Below are 22,064 nucleotides of genomic sequence, written 5' to 3'. Positions count from 1 at the left end.
CTGAAGAAGGAACATTGTTTGCTTCATTTGCTATGAGAGCCACGTTGGCTAATCATCAAGCCCTTGGCCAACAATCTTTTGTCAACATTGTTGTTGTCAAGTTTGAAGTGTTTCGCTACAAAAAGTAGGGGTTTCTCCATATCGCCAATCAGGCCTCTGGCCATTATTTAAAAAAAAAGTATTAATTAATTAAAAGTCATATTAAAAAAATAAAAATAAAAAGGTGTACAAAAAGAAAAAAAATTATAATAATAAAAATAAAAGAAATTTATACTTAATAAAAAAAACAAAACGAATTATATAAAGAAACTATATATAATTTTTTTTTACATTAATAAAAAAAAAATATAGTTACTGACCGACCATCACCAAAGAGTGCTGCTGACTGACCATCACCACTAGTCCACGTAGCTGCAACACCGGAAGCCCGAACTCTACCGTCGTCTGGTCATTACATTTTGGCTCACCGCTGTAGATAACAGACAAACCATGCCACCGTTGATAGTTGAGGGACAACTGCCAGATACGACCAACTGATCGCCACCCAACCACTGTCCATACTTCAGTTTCCCCCGACCGATAGCATCTGCCTCACCCACACCATCTGACACTATCTTTCAGCCAACAGAGCCACCATCGCTCTCAGAAGTTGCCGCCTGTTAGAACATTAATCACGCCTGACTGTATGACGACGATAGTCGGTGTAGTCATCAGTGTTAGTCGGCGTAGAGCGGCTATAGTCAGCGTGTTAGTCGGTAGCAAGCGGCGGTAGTTGGCCATTGTTGTTGAACCATAAATGTCAGTTGGCAGATTGCTGTAGCATCTACAACTGTCTCTGTGTATAAATTTCTATGTTTGTAATGTAATGAATAAGCTCATTCTATGAGTCTTCCGTGTTTCTGATATGGTATCAGAGCAGTCTCTAATCTCTAATTTGGTATCAGAGCTCAGGAGTGTGTGCTGTTTTAAGTTGTGAGAGGTCGCCCTGTGGCGCTGTGTGCGCGGTCCAGCATTGTCCAGAAGATAGAGCTCAGGTGAGCTGCTTGGAGGAGGCCGACTGGTGAGTCACTGCGTGAGGCCAATTGTAATGTCTATGCCTAGTGTGTTGTACTGTGAAGAGCTGTGAGACAGCTCAGTGAGTGTTGGCAAAGAGCCGAAGGTTTCAGCTTAAGGCTGGTCTGCGCTTGGAGGAGAAGATTGACTGTGTGTTGTGAAAACTGGTGTGGAGTGCAGGTTGGAGCGTTGTTGTAAATACAAGTGCTGGCGTATTTTTTTGTTTGCAAGTTATTGTAGTGTATCCCTGCGTGTAGCCTGGACGCTGGAGCTGGATTGGCTTTAGCAGCGTTGAGTTTCGAATCTGTGAAGTGGTGAAGTTCTAAGGTGTGTTTTCTGTGTTCATTGTTTAAGTGTTTGAGTCTCTGCTCTGCTCTCTGATATGGTATCAGAGCCATAGTCGAGTGGGCTTGGTCGAGTGAAGGTCTCACCTCCCCTTAATCACGACGACCTAAAATTTAACTTGCCTGTTGGTCTAAGTCTCAGCTAGGCTTACAACAAAACATTTCATTTTTGCCTTCTTGCTAAAGGGTCCATGCTTGTTCCTTTTCCTTTGCTGATGCAGTTTCATCTTCACCTTTCTGGGTTTCCTTATGAAATTCCTTTGCTCCTTCCTTACGTACTTATCGTCAACAACCTTTTCTGGATTGGGATGCAATGCAAGATCCCGAACAAGGTAATCTAATTCATGTTCTTGGGACTTATACTTGTCCTTAATGCTTGCAATTTCTTCAAGTTTTGTTGCTTCTTCCTGATTGTCAATATCTGCACACTCAAAAACAATGTTAGATTCATAAACAAAACCATATTGATTTTTGTCATTGTGCTCTTTGGAAAGAGCTTTGCTTCCTTCATTTTTCTTTGCTGACATAGTTGATTGATTCATGTCTTCAACCTCTTTTGTCAATTCTTTTGCTGCAAACATGTTGTCCTGCATTTGATTTGTGTATGGAGGTAGGCAACTCTTCTCACCAAACAACAACTCATCAATAAGATGCTTTTCTTGCATGAGATTGAACCACTCTTCATGAGACACATAATTATCATCAAATTTGACTTCATATGTTTCTGCATCATAGGGAATTTCCTCACTATCACATGCTACTCTATTGTCAACTACAGATATACTTTCAGTCTTGATCCCAGTTATGATGCTTTCAACACAATCACCATTTTTAACACCACCACTTTCATCATCTTCAACTTTCTCACTCCCCTCCATATTGTACTTCATTTCAAGAACATTCCAAAATATTTTTGCATTATGCATTTCACCAAATTCATGTAAAATACTAGACAAAATGTTTTCATCTAAAACTGATATGATAAGAAACAATGCTTTGCACCTCTACTTTTACCAATGGCATTTATGGAAATTCCTTGAACAAATTGCCATAAATTTACTGAACCAAACAATCCCTCCATTTTTATTGCCCAAAGTTTAAAATTTTTACCTGAGAAAATTGGCAGAACCGGCATTAATCGTTTCAGTATTGCATCAATGTCTTCAAATTCTTCTATCTGATTCAGATTTACTTTTGGTTGAAGCATTTCATATTTTTCTGCAACAATTTCCATTTGAGAAAATTCAACTGCCACGCTATGCCAAGCCACAATCATTTCAGTATTACATCAATGTCTTCAAATTCTTCTATCTGATTCAGATTTACTTTTGGTTGAAGCATTTCATATTTTTCTGCAACTATTGCCATTTGAGAAAATTCAACTGCCACGCTATGCCAAGCCACAAGCTTTTACTCCACAGTCAGCACCAACTAGGTCCACACAATAGGCCACACCAACAACATATCAGAAGGCACAATACAACATGCAAGGCAGGATTTCAAAATACACTTTGTGACTCCACACGCAGCAGATCAATTTCTTCCAACAGTGAGATCCGCAACCCTTCCAAACTTACATAGTGGTCTCTCTGCTTCAACACAGGCTGACTATTTGCTTCACAGGACACATATCAATCCTTGCTTCACACATGTGATGATCCTTACTTCACACATACAACTGGATGTCGATCTTTGCTTCATACACAAGATGATAACCACGACAGATGACTCAACATAACAGACGATCACTCACAAGGTCAACGGAATAGGTGACTGAAGACGCTTCAACACTCAGTCACAGCGGCCCTCGTGCTTAGATTCACAAGAGAAGCTGATCAATAGCTCACTGTACCAAGACAAACAATATAAGCATCTTCTCCATATGCGTTTTTTCCTCCAATCGTGTTGCATAGTGGCTCTCATGATCTTCACTCAGACCATACCAAAAATATACAACTCAAAGCAGAGCTTACTCGAACTTGTTCTCTGTCCAGCGCACTGCAACAAACAGCTTCAAGAAAAACACTCCCAGGTGGCACACAATCCACCACTGTTCACATAGATGAGATCTCACTCCTTGAGACCTTCACTCCCAGTTCTTCACTGCAGGGGATCGATCTGTCAGCCAGCAAGCACGAAGCAGCCTCACCAATACCAGAAAACAGAACTCTCACGCTCACGGCTCACCAACATGCCTCTTCAAGCCACACTGTCTCCTCACACGGTGGCAACCTCAACGCTCCACCACTTCTACTACTTCTCCACCACTTCACAGCTCCCAACTTGATGAGCACACAACTCCCAACTCGATGAGCACACAGCTCCACCACACGCAGCCACACGCACAGCGGGCTCTGACACTCTCAATGCTCGACTCCTCTGCAACACACAGTGATATTTCCACACACACTAAGTCGTAACCCTCGGCTCCGATACCAAAATTAATTTTTTTACATTAATAAAAAATATAATAGTTGCTGACCGACCATCACCAAAGAGTGCTGCTGACTGATCATCACCACTACTCCACGTAGCCGCAACACCAGAAGCCCGCACTCTACTGCCGTCTGGTCATTACATTTTGGCTCACCGCTGTAGATAACGGACAAACCATGCCGCCGTTGATAGTTGAGGGACAACTACCAGATACGACCAACTGATTGCCACCCAACCACTGTCCATACTTCAGTTTCCCCCGACCGATAGCATCTGCCTCATCCACACCGTCTGACGCTATCTTTCAGCCAACAGAGCCACCATCGCTCTCAGAAGTTGCTGCCACCGGATTTGGTTAATTCCTCCCACGCTGTCACCAAATCCCATCAATTGGCTCATGTCCATCTGCTGACCACCAATCAACGTGCCAACAACGCTGTAGCATACACCTGTAGTTGAACCCATCCATATGAAAGTGACTTAAAAAGAACAGAATACAAAAATATTATATAAATTACCGGTAGTCGAAGTCGCCTGGACGAGGTCCCAACCATACAATCCAATCCGTATGCATTATATAAAGAAACTATATATATATATTTTTTTTTACATTAATAAAAAAATACATAGCTGCTGATCGACCATCACCAAAGAGTGCTGCTGACTAACCATCACCACTACTCCACGTAGCCGCAACACCGGAATCCTGCACTCTACCGCCGTCTGGTCATTACATTTTGGCTCACCGCTGTAGATAACGGACAAACCATGCCGCCGTTGATAGTTGAGGGACAACTGCCAGATACGACCAACTGATTACCACCCAACCACTGTCCATACTTCAATTTCCCCCGACCGATAGCATTTGCCTCATCCACACCATCTGACGCTATCTTTCAGCCAACATAGCTACCATCGCTCTCAGAAGTTGCCGCCACTGGATTTGGTTAATTCCTCCCACGCTGTCACCAAATCCCATCAATTGGCTCATGTCCATCTGCTGACCACCAATCAACGTGCCAACAACGCTGTAGCATACACCTGTAGTTGAACCCATCCATACGAAAATGACTTGAAAAGAACTCCATATCGCCAATCACGCCTTTGGCCATTATTTAAAAAAAAAGTATTAATTAATTAAAAATCATATTAAAAAATTAAAAATAAAAAGGTGTACAAAAGGAAAAAAATTTATAATAATAAAAGGAAAAGAAATTTATACTTAATAAAAAAAACAAAACGAATTATATAAAGAAACTATATATAATTTTTTTTTTTTTTACATTAATAAAAAAATATATAGCTGCTGACCGACCATCACCAAAGAGTGCTGTTGACTGACCATCACCACTACTCCACGTAGCCGCAACACCGGAAGCCCGCACTTTACCGCCGTCTGGTCATTACATTTTGGCTCACCGCTGTAGATAACGGACAAACCATGCAGTCGTTGATAGTTGAGGGACAACTGCCAGATACGACCAACTGATCGCCACCCAACCATTTTCCATACTTTAGTTTCTCCCGACTGATAGCATCTGCCTCATCCACACCGTCTGACTCTAACTTTCAGCCAACAGAGCCACCATTGCTCTCAGAAGTTGCCACCACCGGATTTGGTTAATTCCTCCCACGCTGTCACCAAATCCCATCAATTGGCTCATGTCCATCTGCTGACCACCAATCAATGTGCCAACAACGTTGTAGCATACACCTGTAGTTGAACCCATCCATACGAAAGTGACTTGAAAAGAACAGAATAAAAAAATATTATATAAATTACCGGTAGTCGAAGTCGCCTGGACGAGGTCCCAACCATACAATCCAATCCGTATGCATTATAACACCCACTTATTAGCTGTTAGTGTGATAAATTTGGTCTATACCCAAGCCAACCATTTTACAAGCTATTGTGTGCATTTCAACATCTGTTTATCCAGCGGCTAGTGTTGCAGGGAATCTGTCATTATTAATTCCAAGCTTAAAGAAAAAATTTTGAATCACCATTAGCTAATTCTGATCACATAACACTTGGAGCATGAATGCTACTTAGCAGAGGGTGAAGAAAGATTCGATTAAGGTGGACATCATGGTATAAGGTGTTGTAAACTGACCTTGAAGGCACCACAAAAATTTAGAAACATTGCAACCATTTAGGGAATATCATGGCTTTCCAACCCAATTAACTTACAAATTTATATATATTCATCTAGTCGTTACAATATGTGAAAATATATTCAAAAAAAAAATCAATCCGAAGTAAAGAAGGGGAGATTTCACAAAGAGATTTCTTTTCTAGGCTATTTTGTTTAAAAAAAAGAGATTCTAGGCTATTTTGTTAAAAAGAAAGAGATTCTAGGCTATTTTGTTGAAAAAAAAAGGGTATAAGGTATTAAAAAAGGAAAGGAGAAGATTCATAGGAATTTCTTGAAATTAAAAAGGAGTAATAATAAAAAAAAGATTTTTATTCATAAGAAGATACATTATAAAAAAGAAAAATATATAGTAAAGAGGATTATTGAACAAAGAAGCTTTGAAGCAAAAAGAAAGTTGAAGTAAGAAGAGCGAAGGGAAATTCCAAGTCAAAAAACATAAAAGGAGAATTCATTAAGGATTAATACTAAAGTCTGAAGGAATAATAAAGTTTTGAAGGTTTTGAAGAAAAAATATGGGTTACTATTCAAAATGTTCTTTTTGTTCAGAAGGATATCCTAATTGTCAAGAGTCATTCAGAAATCAAAATGTTGTTTGCATAAAATGTTACAAAACTTTTACCTTAGCCGAATGTCTAAGTGATATAGAAAAACAATCATTAGCAAGAGATATGAAACAATTAATGGCAATATATAGCAAAAACAAGCTGATTTTAATAAGGAAATGAAGAAAACAGAATCCACATTACAAGTTGAAAGCCCATCATCACTCCTACAAAACGATGTAACCCAATGTACCAAGAAATTGCAGCTAGAAGATCAAGAGAAAGGCGATATAGCCAAGCTTCGACAAAACAATGAAGCGTTACAACAAGAACATAAAAATCTTGTGGAAATGCATTACAAGGAAGTAATAGAAAAGGATGAAGAAATTTCTCGCCTCAAGGATCACATCGAAAAATTACTTGCACAAGTGAATAAGACTAAGTTCACAAAGAAAGAACTCAAGAAGCACTTATCAGAACAAAAAGATGAAAATTTACGTTTAAAGAACCTTAATAAAATATTATTAGAATAAATCAGAGATCTAAAAGATGAAAAACTCAAGAGTCAAAACATTGAAAATAAGGTTGATAAATTAGAACCAAAGAAATTTTATGTCTAAGAAACCATAATCAAAGTCTACTCACTCAAATTAAGAAACTTAAGGATGATAAGAAAGCATTAAAAGACAAGTTAGAACAATTTACTGAATAAGAAGTATCGAAATTTCCTGTCGTAACAATCCAAGTTGAAGATAAGGAAACGAATACCAATCGAATGAATATCATAACTCAAGAAGAATGCAAACTAGTTGAAGAAAAGACGCACATAGATGTTGCAGTTAAGATGATAAACACTTCAAGTGAAGGTTCTGTAACCAACTCAGCAACATCGTCACCTGAAGTAAATAGAAAAAATCTCCACACACTTAATAAGGGAAAGTCAAACCAAAAAAGCTTCCGATCGACATTCGAATCATGAGAGTAGACAACTCAACCATGCTACGTATCAGGACCATTCAGACCAGAAACAACAAACTGTTGTTCTAGAGAATAGTGATGTAACCTCAATTCAGTCCTATGATGACAAGTTGTTACAAAATTCTAGTGATCAAAATATTTCACAGAAGATTAATCTAGGATGGTCTGATCCCTTCTCAGTGCGACAGTTTTGTTTGTCCTTAGAAGATCATATCAACTTGTATCGACGAAGATGATTGTTTCGAGACGAGAAGACATTCGAAACCAAAAGAGAGATCAAGCCTTCTTCATCGACAAGCTTTGAGGACAATGCTTTTTGAGGGGGAAGGCAATGTTATGAATAAACATATAGAAAACAATGTAAAATATTGTAAATGATAATAATCATAAATAATGATTAGTTAATTAGTAATTAGGTTGAAGGGTCATGTCTAAATGAGACATGACTCTCCATGAAGAGACACCTGCTTGGTATATAAGAAAGCCTTTCACTCTCATTGTATCATTTCTTACTCATACATTTAATATATAATATTTATATCCTCATGGATATCTTTATATTCCAAGACTTTTGGAATAATTAATCTGAAGAAGGAACATTGTTCGCTTCAAGCCCCCACTTATCGGTCACATTCCTTGAGACATGACACGCTGGAGTTTGCCATTACAATTTCCTACAGTGCTTTGGATCATATCTTAGTTAAAGTAATTCAGCCAAAATAAATCAGCAGCGTTTCACTTGGCAAATCCACGCTTCATAGGCATATAAAATCATTCAGACTCTCATAGGTCCTTATGTCTTTTTAGGTATGGATCACTGTTTTACGGTATTTCCTTTTCAAGAATAAACATGGTAGAAGTGTAGATTGGGATTAGAGATGCAACATATCTGAATGTGGCATCAAATACTGTTGCTGAAAATCAAAACCAGCAAGCTCAAAAATCTGTAGTGGCAGGAAATAATTTTCTCATTAACAATGAAAGAATGATTACATTCATATAATACAAGAGTGATGCCCTAGGAAGGTAGTGCTCCACTTGCCTGTGTTCTCTCAAGTAAACTTGCCCTCTCATCTCAACCATCCAAGCGGCCAAACTTAACTCTCCTACACTGACACATGGGCTATACCAATATGGTCAACCTAAATGGAAAATTTTCTCATTGAAGTTTCACTAATGTTCATGATGCAGACTCGAGTAGATTGACTTTTACTCTCTAGATAAGGCACACTGTTCATGAGGAGTGAGGTGCACCAGGAGAGAGAGTATTCTCTCAAATTTGAAATCATTATTAAATGCAAACAACTCATTGGTGACGAATAAGTAATCACTAGTAAATTAATCAACTACACAAATAAAACTGACATTTTTGGGGATGAAAGAAATGATGGCTAATCTTTAGTCCATCAACATTCTAAAATAGAAGCTCCCAGAATATAGCAAAGCTTAATTTTCTGGGAGATGAAGGAAATCTTCTTGAGAACATGCTTGAAGCAACAAGAACTAACACCCTTGAAACTGGTGTAGCTATGATGTCCGTTGTCAAGATATACACAATAGACTTGTACCTACACAATCAGAGTTGTGCTGCAGGTTTGTCTGCCTTTTTCTGTCCTTGGGATTTTTGTCAGGCCTGTTGCACACCTTGAAATATGTGATGTCTGTCTACAGCCTTGAAATTCATGTAAACAATGAAAGCCCTTTTCTTCTTCTTTCGCCTCAATAAAAGAACTTGTATAAGTATAAATATTGATTTTGAACTACAAATTTAATACCTTCAAGATTACTAGCCCTCACTCTCGTTTGCACTATCTTCTGCCTAATTATCTGTGTGTAACACAGGGCCCTCTGTAGCTCTCTCTCTGCTGCAGTTCCTTGGCTCCTTCAGTTCCTTCCCAGCTTCTCTTCATCCGTCAATCTGACAGCATGTCAGATAAAACACACACATACACAGCTAAAATATACAAGATAAGAGCAGAGAGAAGATATACTTGGATATTCGTTCAAGTGTAATGTCTTAATGCATAGTAAAATGGGGGAGACCCTTGTTAGGTACATTAGGTAACTTCCATGTGCCTAATTTTTTGATAACTTCAATAATGAAGCCATTATTATGACATGATTACTTTACAATATTAGAAAAATGCCCTAAGTAATTATATAACAATTATAGCACGTATCTAACAATGTAGACAACTAATAATAAAACCTTTGTCTGCCACATTAATCCTTCTGCATTCCTAGGCACTTGTGCTGTTAAAATCATATGAATCCTTTTTCTTATAGCTTTATATCCCTTGTGAATATTCATTTTTTCGTTTACATAAATATATCTTCTCTATCTGTTTGTTTGTAAAGGGCTAAATCAACTGAATTGTTCAAAATGATCACTGATCCTCATGTTCCTCAGTGTATACTGCTTACAGGCTTTGCTGTGAAGGTATTAGTCTTTGTATCACTTTTCTACGATTGCTATGCTGCATGGTGTTTATTTGATTGCATACCATTTATATTTTTGGGGGTTGGAATCTTCCTTTTGTTGTAGATGGAGTTATCATTAATCGACCTGTTTTTCTCAAAAGTCGATATTTAATTAAACATAAAAGTCATTTTGGGGAACCTCTGTGATCTGAATCATATAATCTTTATTTGTATTCGAGTATTATAACTTTATAAGTTATCATTTGACAGTTGATCTTCTAAATTTCAATCTAGGGGACTTTATGTTCATCTCTGCTGAACCCGGGTGGACACCTCCTAGTCTATCCACATCAATCCTGTTGAAGTTTTTAAGTTTATTTAGTTTAGAAACTCTTCATGCACTTTTTCTGATTTATTCCTACCTACTTGTTATTTTTCTTAAACAAGTTATTTACAAAGTAAATACTGAAAAATAAACACCAGTGCATGCTCAACATATAACAGATCAACAACTAAAAGAAACAAGAACAAACACACCACATGACACCATTGTTTTTGGACCAATGTCCCCGGAAAAACCTAATGCGGGAAAATTGGTGCAGCTATCCGAGTGTTTTCTTATTAAGAAATATCAAAATACAATCTGGGTGCCAAAACAGGCCTACCCAACAGAGAATTTCCTTTCTAGTAATACCTCATAGTTTGAGGGAAATCTCTTGGTTGAAACCCCGGAAAATCCTTCCGGCAATTCCTCAGCACAAAACTGATTCTGTAACCCCAGCGTCTGCGCAATCTGGACTGTGTCAGCCCCTCTCTGTACCATGCTATCCCTTCATCAGCCTTTCTAGGCCCGCGTCAACCCTAGGAGGCCCTGCGTCAGCCCTTTTTGTGAATTGCGCAACACTTGGCTGCCTCTGCGTGTGTTAAATTATGGTATGTTCTATGCTTATAACAGTCTACTTCCTTTTCTTATTATATTCCACCGATTAGCAATCACATGTACATAAAGTAAAGTGTAGATAGAACATTAAACGATCGACAAAAAACAAGCCAAGACAAGAGACACAATATGTGGCGGCTAGCCAGGGACAAACCCCACAATGTGTGGGGAAACCCTTTGATCAAATCTTCTTTTATCTTCAATAATTCAGCAGAGAGAAATAGTACAATAAATCTGATTCATATCAGCAGTAGCAAACCCTGTATCAGTAGCATCAACATTAGCGGCTTCATTATCAAACTAGGGCAGACCATATCTCACAAACTGACAGTCGGATTGACTTCATTCCACCACCAAAAGTTTCGGCTTCCAGAGGAGGTTCAGATGAACCTACAACGCAGTTCAGATGAGGAGATCTTCTAGGCCACGCAAGTCAATCTTTACTTCTGCAGTTGCAGCTTCAGTTTCAGCAGTTTCCGGCTTCAAACTAGGGCAGTCGATATCTTGCAAACCGTTCGTCAGATTGACTTCATTCCACCACCAAAAGTTGCGGCTTTCAAAGGAGGCTCAGATGAACCTACAACGCAGTTCCAAAGAGGAGATCTTCTAGGCCACGCAAGTCAATCTTTACTTCTGCAGTTGCAGCTTCAAATTCAACAGCTTCCGGCTTCACATGTGTGAGAGAGAGAGACCCATTTCAGCGCAGTAGAGAAGAGACTCATATCTGCGCAGTAGAGAGAAAGAGATGTGATGAGATGAGTGAGTCTAAATGAGGAAAAGTCCTCTTATATTTATACACAACGTTGGTGGGTGAATAGATGCGACTGTTGGGCTTCTGAGCCTACATGAGTTGTAGGTCGGCTTCATAATAATTCCATAATCAAAATAAATTCATATCTCTATGAATACTTATCGGAATTGGATGATCTTTATATCAATCCTACACCTCTCGACGAGAGGAATCTAATAAAAATATTATTAGCCATGAATAAGATGACCCACATGAAGTTTTGCCCTGTTGCCAATTTTAACACTCCCTCTCAACCATGGATAACTTCATCTGCAATCTGTCTATCGGTCGTTACTATTCATCCATCAAATGTACTGCCTTGTACAGCCTGACCCTTGCCCTGCTCTACTCTATTTTGCCTGTTTTGCTTTGTCTTGTTCTGCCCTGCATTGATCTGTATTGTTTTGTTCTGTTATACTCTGCTCTTGCATTTTTCTGTTCTACTCTGCTTTTGTCCGAACTATGAAGAAGAAGCAATGATCGAGGATGTATCATACTGACTCAAAGTCAGTCTCAGAGTATGTACCACTGATCCCAGACCAGTCTCAACCGACCCGAAGTCAGCGTCATAGTATGGTACAACTCCAATGGTCCCAGACCAATATCATCCTCCACTGACTCAAAGTCAGTCTCAGAGTATGTACCACTGATCCCAGACCAGTCTCAACCGACCCGAAGTCAGCGTCATAGTATGGTACAACTCCTACTACTGGTCCCAGACCAGTATCATTGATCCCAGATCAATGGAGGTCATCCTAGCGTAGGGTGTACGGTAGTTACAACGATGCGTCCATCGGTACTACTATGGTCCCTAACTTCATTTCCCTGCTCATTGATCAGATGAGAGGTACTTCCCATGAGTCCCAGACTGCATGGGTAGGATGCCTCGACAGGAGAACTAATCAATCCTGTCCTCACAGGAGAACACATCAATCCTGCTACAATTGCCATGGAGAACACATCAATCCAGGCCTCACAGGAGAACACATCAATTCTGCTACAATTGCCATGGAGAACACATCAATCCAGGCCGCCATGGAGAACACATCAATCCAGGCCTCACAGGAGAACACATCAATCCTGCTACAATCGCCATGGAGAACACATCAATCCAGGCCTCACAGGAGAACTAATCATCCTGCTACACAGGAGAGTGAATCATCCTGTTCCTCAAGAGAGTGAATCATCTTGTCCCACAAGAGAGTGAATCATCTTGTTCCAGTGTGTACCACCAGGGGAGGGTGAGTCACCCTGTGGTCGTATGTTGCTCCAGTAATAACTGCAAGCCCTCAGAGCTCCCAGAGCTCAATGTATGCAACATGCAGGACCCTTGTACAAGGGTTTCGTACCGACTCCAAGTCGTTTGGGAAAATCACAGATTAGATCTTTCCTCGGGGCTTTGACAAGGTGTATCAACCTGTACATCATCTTAATGCGATGGAGCCTCCTTGCTCATCAACTTACCATATCCAAGATGATGTCTATCTGCTGGAGCAATCGACGAATACGGGATTCCTCAATAATCGAATCCCACCTCTGGTTGTTATAGAGAATCACAGTGGTATCCAATGTAAATCCAAACAGCTCATTGAAGAGCTTTTGCAACCAGACTACCTCACACGAGGTTATGCTAGTAACAATATATCCTGCTTCGACGGTGCTCAAAGCCACCGACTTCTGCTTCCTGCTCATCCAGGATATCGAAGCAGATCCCAAGGTGAAACAGCACCCGGAAGTGCTCTTACGGTCCACCACACTGCCTGCCCAATCAACATCAGTATATCCAAGTAGTCTCACATCTCCGGCAGTGTATCTTAATCCATGAGAGATTGTGTCCTGAAGACATCTCAGAAGATTCCTGGCATCAATCCAGTGAGGCTCAACCAAATATGAGCTCACAATGCTAACTGCAAAAAATATGTTCGGACGGAGGTTCACCAAGAACATCAATGTGAATGAGTTTATGAAACTCAGAGGCATTTCCCAAATCTGGTCCGACATCACTACCATATAACTTCTAAAAGTTAAGATCCTCGAGGTAGTCACAGGCTTGCAGTCCATCATACCAAATCTTTCCAATATCTTTACCACATATTTCCCTTGAGATAGGAAAATTTCCCTTGGCTTCTGCCATACTTCAAGTCCTATGAAGTAGTGCATCAGTCCTAGGTCTTTCATTTCAAATTCAGAGGCCAGCTCCCTCTTACATTTGTGAATGAGAGGGTCTGCACCTGTTAGAAAGAGGTCATCCACATACAATACCAGTATGAGAGGCTTATCATCTTCAACCTTAAAGTAAAGGTTAGGATCGGCTTCACTCCTAGTGAATCCTAGCTTCATCAAGTAGCTATCGATCCTCTCATACCATGCTCGGGGTGCTTGCTTCAGCCCATAGAGAGCTTTCTTCAACCTGTATACATGAGATTTTCGATCATAAATCTCAAATCCTTCGGGTTGCTCCACGTAGACCTCTTCTTTGATCGAGCCATGCAAGAACGCAGTCTTGACATCCATCTGATGTAGGTTCCATCCTTGTGAAGCGGCAAGGGCTATGTTCGAGCGGATGGTCGTATATCTGGCAATAGGTGCAAATATCTCATCATAGTCTATACCTTCCTTTTGGGAGAAACCTCGAGCAACAAAACGAGCCTTATACTTTTCCGTGCTTCCATCTGCTGCATGCTTTATCTTGTAAAGCCATTTTGAAGTAACAATTGTCTTGTCCAGGGTCTGGGAACTACTTCCCAGACATCATTCTCCATAATAGACTCATATTCTACGGTCATAGCATCCTTCCATACTTGATGCTTGACGGCATTTGAGAATGACGAAGGCTCATTTTGTATGATCGTGCTCATGATGGTCAGGTATCCTTGATACCTATTAAGTTTCTTACTTTGACGGAAGGTTCCTCAGGGTGCAACATGTCCTTTAGCATCATCAAGTATCCCCCTAAGCCATGAAGGCCTCTTCCTAGAAGAGGAAGGCTCATGTGGATGAGAATCTATCAGATCCATGGGTTCTTCTACATCAGGTATTGATTCATCATCCTTTTCTTTCGGTTCCTTGGTTTTGGCTTCTTGAGAGCTCCTTAAAGTCGAAAGATTGTTCACCTTGCGGTGAACTTTTCTTAAGGAGTCTTGGAACCCAATGCTTGATGAGGGCATCAATTTTGTACATATACGATGGTGATTGTAGTTTCAGCCCATAGAAACATCAGAAGTCTTTGATCATGTAGCATGGCCCAGACAGCTTCCATCATCGTGCGGTTCTTCGTTCCCACCACACCATTCTGCTCAGGAGTATGTGGTGTAGTAGTCTCCCTCTTAATGCCAACCTCAGGTATGCCTGAGTGAACCAATTGTAATATATCAGAGGTCTTGCTTTGGCTTGAGGGGAATGGTCCCCTTTTGAGCTTTCCTTCAGCACATCCTGGACATACACCTTCATTCTCTATTCAGAATTCGGGCATCCCTATCACCATTTGTCTTACACCGAGTATAGCTTTATAATGAAGGGGGGAAAACCTCTAATGCCAAAGTTCGGATTGAAGAGATGTGTCATAAGACATGACACCTAGCAGACTTCCATCGACCTGATATAATGAATCAACACTAAACCCAAGAGTAAAGGCATCTTTAACATTATTTTTCCATATACATACCTTGCCATCGCTGAAGGTTACCTTGAAGCCTTTGTCTTCCGTTCCCGAGATGGACACTAGGTTCTTTTTGAGGTCAGGTGCATTTAATACATCCTGGAATTTCTGGCCTTCTTGTCCTCTTCCCAGCTCTCCTCTTACCTTTGCTGTTGAATTTGTCATTCCTTTGATTGCCTTCAGAGGGATTTTGATCATCGTCCTAGAGTGAGTCCTTTCTATCAGGGCACTCCCTTGCATAGTGACTTGCTTTATCGCAAATGTAACATCGTCATTTTCTTCTAGCCTTAGGTCCAACCTTTCCTTTTGATTTAGTCCCGGAATTATTTCTTTTCTTTGCATGAAAAGAAAAGGCAGCAGGAGGACCTTTAGGCATGGGCATTTCTTACACTTCTTCCCTTGTTTCTTCTTGAATGCATCTAGCCATTAATTTCTCGAAACCAAGAATTACATTATAGTTCAAAAGAGTAGTCCTGAACACATGCCATTCAGATGGTAATCCTTCAAGAGTTGTGAGTGCCATTTCTCTGTTAGTAATAGTTTCCCCAATAGATAGGAGATCGTTCTTGATCTCGGTGATTCTTAAGAAGTATGCTTGCATACTTTCATCTTTACCCTTCTTGATTTCCCTCAGCTTATTTCTAGGAAACAAAACTTGATTTGCATCATTAACTTTAAATAAACTCACCAGTCTGTTGTAGATTTCCTTGGAGGTGTCTAGATCAGAGATGTAGGCCACCAAGCGCTTGTCGATAGAGTCCCGAATGATCTTCTTTGTTTTGACTTCTCCATTGTTCCATTTGTTCCAGGCAGCAGCAGATGCATTTGATGAAGGCTCAACAATATTGCCTCTTACATGGTCCAGCACTCCTTGATCTTCAAGGGTTAGATCGATAGATATCTTTCATCCGTGATAGTCAGCTTTTTCACGGAGCTTTTCTTCGGCAGGAAAGAGTGTTGAGGACCCCATAGTTCTTTTAGGATAGCCTTGCCAATCTTCTCTTCAATGATTTCTCTTGCTCTTGCTCGGGCTTTGTCTTCACCTCAGCTCTGATACCATGTTAAGATATGGTATGTTCTATGCTTATAACAGTTTACTTCTTTTTCTTATTATATTCCACCGATTAGCAATCACATGTACATAAAGTAAAGTGCAGATAGAACATTAAACGATCGACAGAAAACAAGCCAAGACAAGAGACACAAGATGTGGCGGCTAGCCAGGGACAAACGCCACAATGTGTGGGGAAACCCTTTGATCAAATCTTCTTTTATCTTCAATAATTCAGCAGAGAGAAATAGTACAATAAATCTGATTCATATCAGCAGTAGCAAACCCTAGATCAGTAGCATCAACATTAGCGGCTTCATTATCAAACTAGGGCAGACCATATCTCACAAATCGACAGTTGGATTGACTTTATTCCACCATCAAAATTTTAGGCTTCCAGAGGAGGTTCAGATGAACCTACAGCGCAGTTCAGATGAGGAGATCTTCTAGGCCACGCAAGTCAATCTTTACTTCTGTAGTTGCAGCTTCAGTTTCAGCGGTTTCCGGCTGCAAACTAGGGCAGTCGATATCTTGCAAACCGTTCGTCGGATTATCGACTTCATTCCACCACCAAAAGTTGCAGCTTTCAAAGGAGGTTCAGATGAACCTACAACGCAGTTCCAAAGAGGAGATCTTCTAGGCCACGCAAGTCAATCTTTACTTCTGCAGTTGCAACTTCAAATTCAACAGCTTCCGGCTTCACATGTGTGAGAGAGAGAGACCCATTTCAGTGCAGTAGAGAAGAGACTCATATCTGCGCAGTAGAGAGAGAGATGTGATGAGATGAGTGAGTCTAAATGAGGAAAAGTACTCTTATATTTATACACAACGTTGGTGGGTGAATAGATGCGATTGTTGGGCTTCTGAGCCTACATGAGTTGTAGGTCGGCTTGATAATAATTCCATAATCAAAATAAATTCATATCTCCATGAATACTTATCGGAATTGGATGATCTTTATATCAATCCTACACCTCTCGACGAGAGGAATCTAATAAAAATATTATTAGCCGTGAATAAGATGACCCACATGAAGTTTTGCCCTGGTTGCCAATTTTAACAGCGTGGCCCTACGTGAGCCCTTGTTGCCTCTGGGTCACCCTCCTTGGCTGCTGCGTTGCTCTCCCGACATAATCTTTGCCGTCTCTGTTTCTCTGTACTTAATGCCCCTCAACTTCTCTACCGATCACTGATTCTATCTCTCTTAGCAAACCCCACTCTAGAGAATAGAATGATTGATCATCTGGTGTATTCTCCAAGTGACCCTCAAGCCTCCTCTTATACTTTTCCTGTTGACATCTCAATGGTCGAGATTAAGTCCCTAATGAATGGATAAGATTAGATCTGGTTTGATCCATGTCTTTTGGACCATTCTAACACAGATTCATATTAATACACATTAATATTTTATTTTCCCTAAGTTTAGACTTAGGGACTCCATTAAAAATATTAATTATTTTAATATCTCCTGATCTATTTAGAATCTGCCCAAACCCTTTTTGGGTATTGGAGATCTCATGTGCCCAACCTCTTCACCAAATTTGCATAAATGATATAATGACCGGGAAGCTCAAAATGACAAAAATAACAATGGTGCAACATATAATAATATAAACATGAAATATAAGTAGATACTCGAGAAATGCAGAGAGAAATGCTAAGCCATTTTATTACACTGAGTAATGGAATGAGTACAGGAGGTGATAAGAAAGATGGCACCTCGACTTGCACCAAGCAAGTGAAGAAATACACTCAGAATAGCAAAGGAATGACCTCTCTAAACTGCGTTGATGCTGCTGCAGAACTGCTGTGCTGCTACTATTGCTGAAAATCAAATGAGGATTTGGGGCTGTTCCCCTCCTCAGAAAATGCTCAATCTTTGGAATCCGCCTCTACTCAGAAAAACCCAAAAAGATTTTCTGAAATGGCTGACCCCCGTAAATCACCCCCTTGGGGAATCACGCAATCCCTCAAGGCCCTGCGCTTCCACTGAGTAGAATCCTCCAAAATATTGCCTGAAACTCTGCCAAACTCCTCCAATAAGCAAGGGTTGATCCCTTGCTCAATATCCCAACTCAACTCCTCCACAAACCCTCAATCCGGAACTGCCCCCAGAAGAACTGCGTCCCTCTCTCTCAAGACTGCGCAGTCCTCCAATGCTCAGCTCCACCTCAATGCCAAGGATCGAAACTACTGCAAAAAAACTGCTGAAAATACCTTGCCCGACTAGGCACTCGAAGTCCCCAGGGCTAAGGGTGAGATCTCCGAACGAAGACACTCAATGCACTAAACAGTGCTGCAGACAGGCTAAACAGCCAGCGTGCTCCAAGTCGAAGTGACTAGCTCAAATGCTCATAATCGAATGACAAAATGAGGGGGCTCCTCTCTCCTTTATAGCATTGGCCTCTCCCAATCCCAAGGCTCACCTCCTCCAACGTAATCCCCTCTTGCCACGTGTTCCCTTTCCATCTGCGCAGTCCCTCCAAGTGTCTGCGTGGGCCCCATCTTTGCATGGTCCTTTGGCCCCCTTGGCTCCCCTTTAAGTCACAACGTTGTGCTACTAGGAAGTGACTTTTATTCTAAAGTGAGTTATGCCCCCCTTTTTCCTCACCCCTTTTATTTACAAATAACTATAGAAGGGAAAATTGAGCAAAATCGAATATTCTAATTAGCCATGGCTAATTAGGAATATTACAGTCTCCCCCGACAAAATGTTGCTTGTCCTCAAGCAACTTAAGTGATGGATGTTCAAAATTTTCTCACTGTCCCAAGTGGCATCCTCATCCGGTAAATTCTTCCACCTCACCAAGAATTCCCGGACCATCTTGCTCCGCAGCTGCCTCTCCCTGGTATCAATAATAGCCTCTGGCTGGAACACCAAATGCCCCTCGTCATTCATGGGTGGTAGCTCAACTGTCACAGTCACATGCTGTCCCAACGCCTTCTTCAGGTATGATACATGGAAAAAGTTATGAATCTTGCTGCCTTGGGGCAACTCCAACTCATATGCAACCTGTCCAATCCTGCGTATCACCCTGTGTGGCCCATAAAAGCGGGGCTTGAGCTTATCAGCCCCCTTCTGCTTCAGTGACGATTGGCGGTATGGCTGTAATCGTAGGTAGACCAAGTCTCCTTCCTCAAACTGTCTCTCCACCCGACCCTTGTCAGCATACAGCTTCTGCTGGTTCTGCGCTGTAGCCATATTATCCTTGAGAGCTCGGAGAATATCCTGACTCTCTTAGATCCAAATCTTGGCTCTCGGAGCCTTGCTAGCACCAAACATCATGTCAGCAAAAGATAAAGGATGATATCCATACAAAGCATAGAATGGTGACATACCGATGGACATGTGATGTGTAGTGTTGTAGCAGTACCCCCCAGATGCAACCACTTCAGCAATGCTCGTTGCTGCACACTGACATAGTTACGCAAGTAGCCCTCCAGCCACTTGTTAACTATCTTTGTTTGCCTGTCCATCTGTGGGTGATAACTGGTACTCAGTGTCAACTCCGTCCCCACTAACTGAAAAAGCTCTTGCCAAAACCCGCCCATAAAACAACTGTCCCTGTCACTGGTGATGGTCTTAGGAAGACCATGTAGCCTGAAGATCTCTCTGAAGAACAATTCAACCACCTGTGTTGTTGTGTAGTGTGCGGATATGGCAAAAAAGTGTGAGTACTTTGTTAATCGATCAACGATGACAAAGATGCAATCCTTGCCCTGTACCATGGGCAACCCTGTGATGAAGTCCATTGAAATACACTCACATTTCCCCTCCGGAATGGGAAGAGGCTGCAGTAATCCTGCAGGATGGTTCATCTCCCCCTTGTTCCTCTGGCAAACATCGCACTCCCGGACATGCTGGAGTAAGTCCTCCTTGAGGCCCTTCCATGAGAACCTCTCTCTAATGGCCCTATAGGTTTTGGTAAACCCCTGATGGCCGGCCAATGGTGAATCATGTGACGCCTGAAGTATCTTCTTCTTGAGCTGAGACCCCTCAGTCAAGAAGATCCGATCCCTGTAGTAGATGATCTCATCGATCACCCTGTACTTGTTATCTGCCACCTGTCCATCCAAAACCTCACATGCAAATCTGTCCTTGGAGTACTCCACTAAGAGTCAAGCCCTCCAGTCTGCGTCCAAGCTCATAAGAGACAACGTGGCCGGTCTACGTGAAAGGGCATCTACTACCACGTTGTTCTTACCCTTGACATACTCAATGTCAAAGTCATATGCTTGGATCTTGCTGATCCACTTTTGTTGCCTATCCTGTAGCTGCTTCTGCTCCAAAAAGAACATGAGGTTGTTGTGATCAGTCCTCACCGTGAACCTGTTACCCACTAAATACTGCCGGAACTTGGCCAATGCATGCATGATGGCCAACATCTCCTTGTTGTATATAGAATACAACCTCTCGTGTGAAAGGAGCTTCTGGCTCTCAAAGGCTATAGGTGACCTACCTGCATCAACATTGCGTTGAACCCCTTTCACGACGCATCACACTCCAAAACAAATGGCTGCGAAAAATCCGGCAATGCAAGCACTAGGCAACTGCTCATAACCTCCTTGAGCCTGTCAAAGGCTCACTGCACTATATCCAACCAACTGAATGCCCCCTTCCTCGACAAATTTGTCAGGGGTGCAGCAAGCTGTGAGAAACCTTTGACGAACTTCCGGTAGTAAGTACAAATGCCAATGAATCCTCGAAGTTCTGTCACGTTTTTCGGCTCCGGCCAATCTCTGATGGCCCTGATCTTCTTCTCGTGGACCCTCACTCTGTCCACCCCTATGATGTGTCCCGAGTATAACATCTCCGTCAAACCAAACTCACACTTGGAGAGCTTGGCATAGAACTGCTGCTCCTCCAAGATGCTCAACACTGTCTCAATGTGCTGGAGATGCTGCTCCCAAGTCCTGCTGTAAATGAGGATATCATCAAAGAATACCAACGCAAACATCCTTAAGTGATTGCGGAAGATGTGATTCATGCAAGACTAAAATGTAGCTGGGGCGTTGGTTAGCCTGATGGGCATCATCGAAAACTCAAAGTGCCCATAGTGACACTTGAAGGCGGTTTTGGGAATGTCCTGTTCCCTCACGCGAATCTGATGGTACCTAGATCTCAAATCAATCTTTGAGAAGAACCATGCTCCTCTCAACTCATCCATCAACTCATCGATCCTTGGTATGGGGTACCTATTCTTCAGCGTCTTCTTGTTCAGGGCCCTGTAGTCAATGCACATCCTCAATGTACCGTCCTTCTTCTTCACCAACACCACGTAAGAAGCAAAAGGACTCGTGCTCGACCGAATGTGCCCAAGAGCCAGCAACTCCTGAATGGCCTGCTCAATCTCATCCCGATAGGCCTTGGGATGCCTATAAGGGGGTAGTAATCATGGCTACGCCTAACCAGCCATCCCCAGGGTATTTAATGCCCGGGGATATGCACGCAGCTTAGCCCAATAACACGCGAAAGGCAAAATATTATTTAAGGCCGAAACTGCCCGCTCCCGTGTTATCGCGTTAACCAGCTTGCATATCCCCGGGCATTAAATACCCTGGGGATGGCTGGTTAGGCGTTGCCTAGTAATCACTGCCTCTATGCCCTACTCAAGCTCGATGGTGTGCTTAAACCCCCGGTTCGGTGGCTGTCCTGGCGGAATCTCCCCAAATACTGTGGCATACCGGTCAAGGA

The 22,064-nt window shown here is 41.6% G+C and overlaps 1 protein-coding gene across 8 annotated transcripts in view; it reads left to right on the top strand.

Annotated features, from left to right (window-relative positions):
• LOC149172979 (mRNA export factor GLE1-like) overlaps positions 1-22,064 on the top strand; it is a 298,012-nt gene that overhangs the window by 165,059 nt on the left and 110,889 nt on the right. For 4 of the 8 annotated variants that reach the window (XM_089427858.1, XM_089427857.1, XM_089427855.1 and 1 more), the window contains one exon: positions 9,868-9,949. The exons of the other annotated variants lie outside the window; for them this stretch is intronic. In XM_089427858.1, the coding sequence (XP_089283984.1) occupies positions 9,868-9,949 (82 nt within the window). The remainder of the gene's footprint in view (positions 1-9,867; positions 9,950-22,064) is intronic. 8 annotated transcript variants of the gene reach the window in all.

Source organism: Pinus tabuliformis, chromosome 4_2, assembly GCF_031772625.1.
Source record: "Pinus tabuliformis cultivar Carrire ecotype Pingquan chromosome 4_2, CPIR1, whole genome shotgun sequence".
NCBI lineage: Eukaryota > Viridiplantae > Streptophyta > Pinopsida > Pinales > Pinaceae > Pinus > Pinus tabuliformis.
This window is presented reverse-complemented; position numbering and strand designations above follow the sequence as displayed.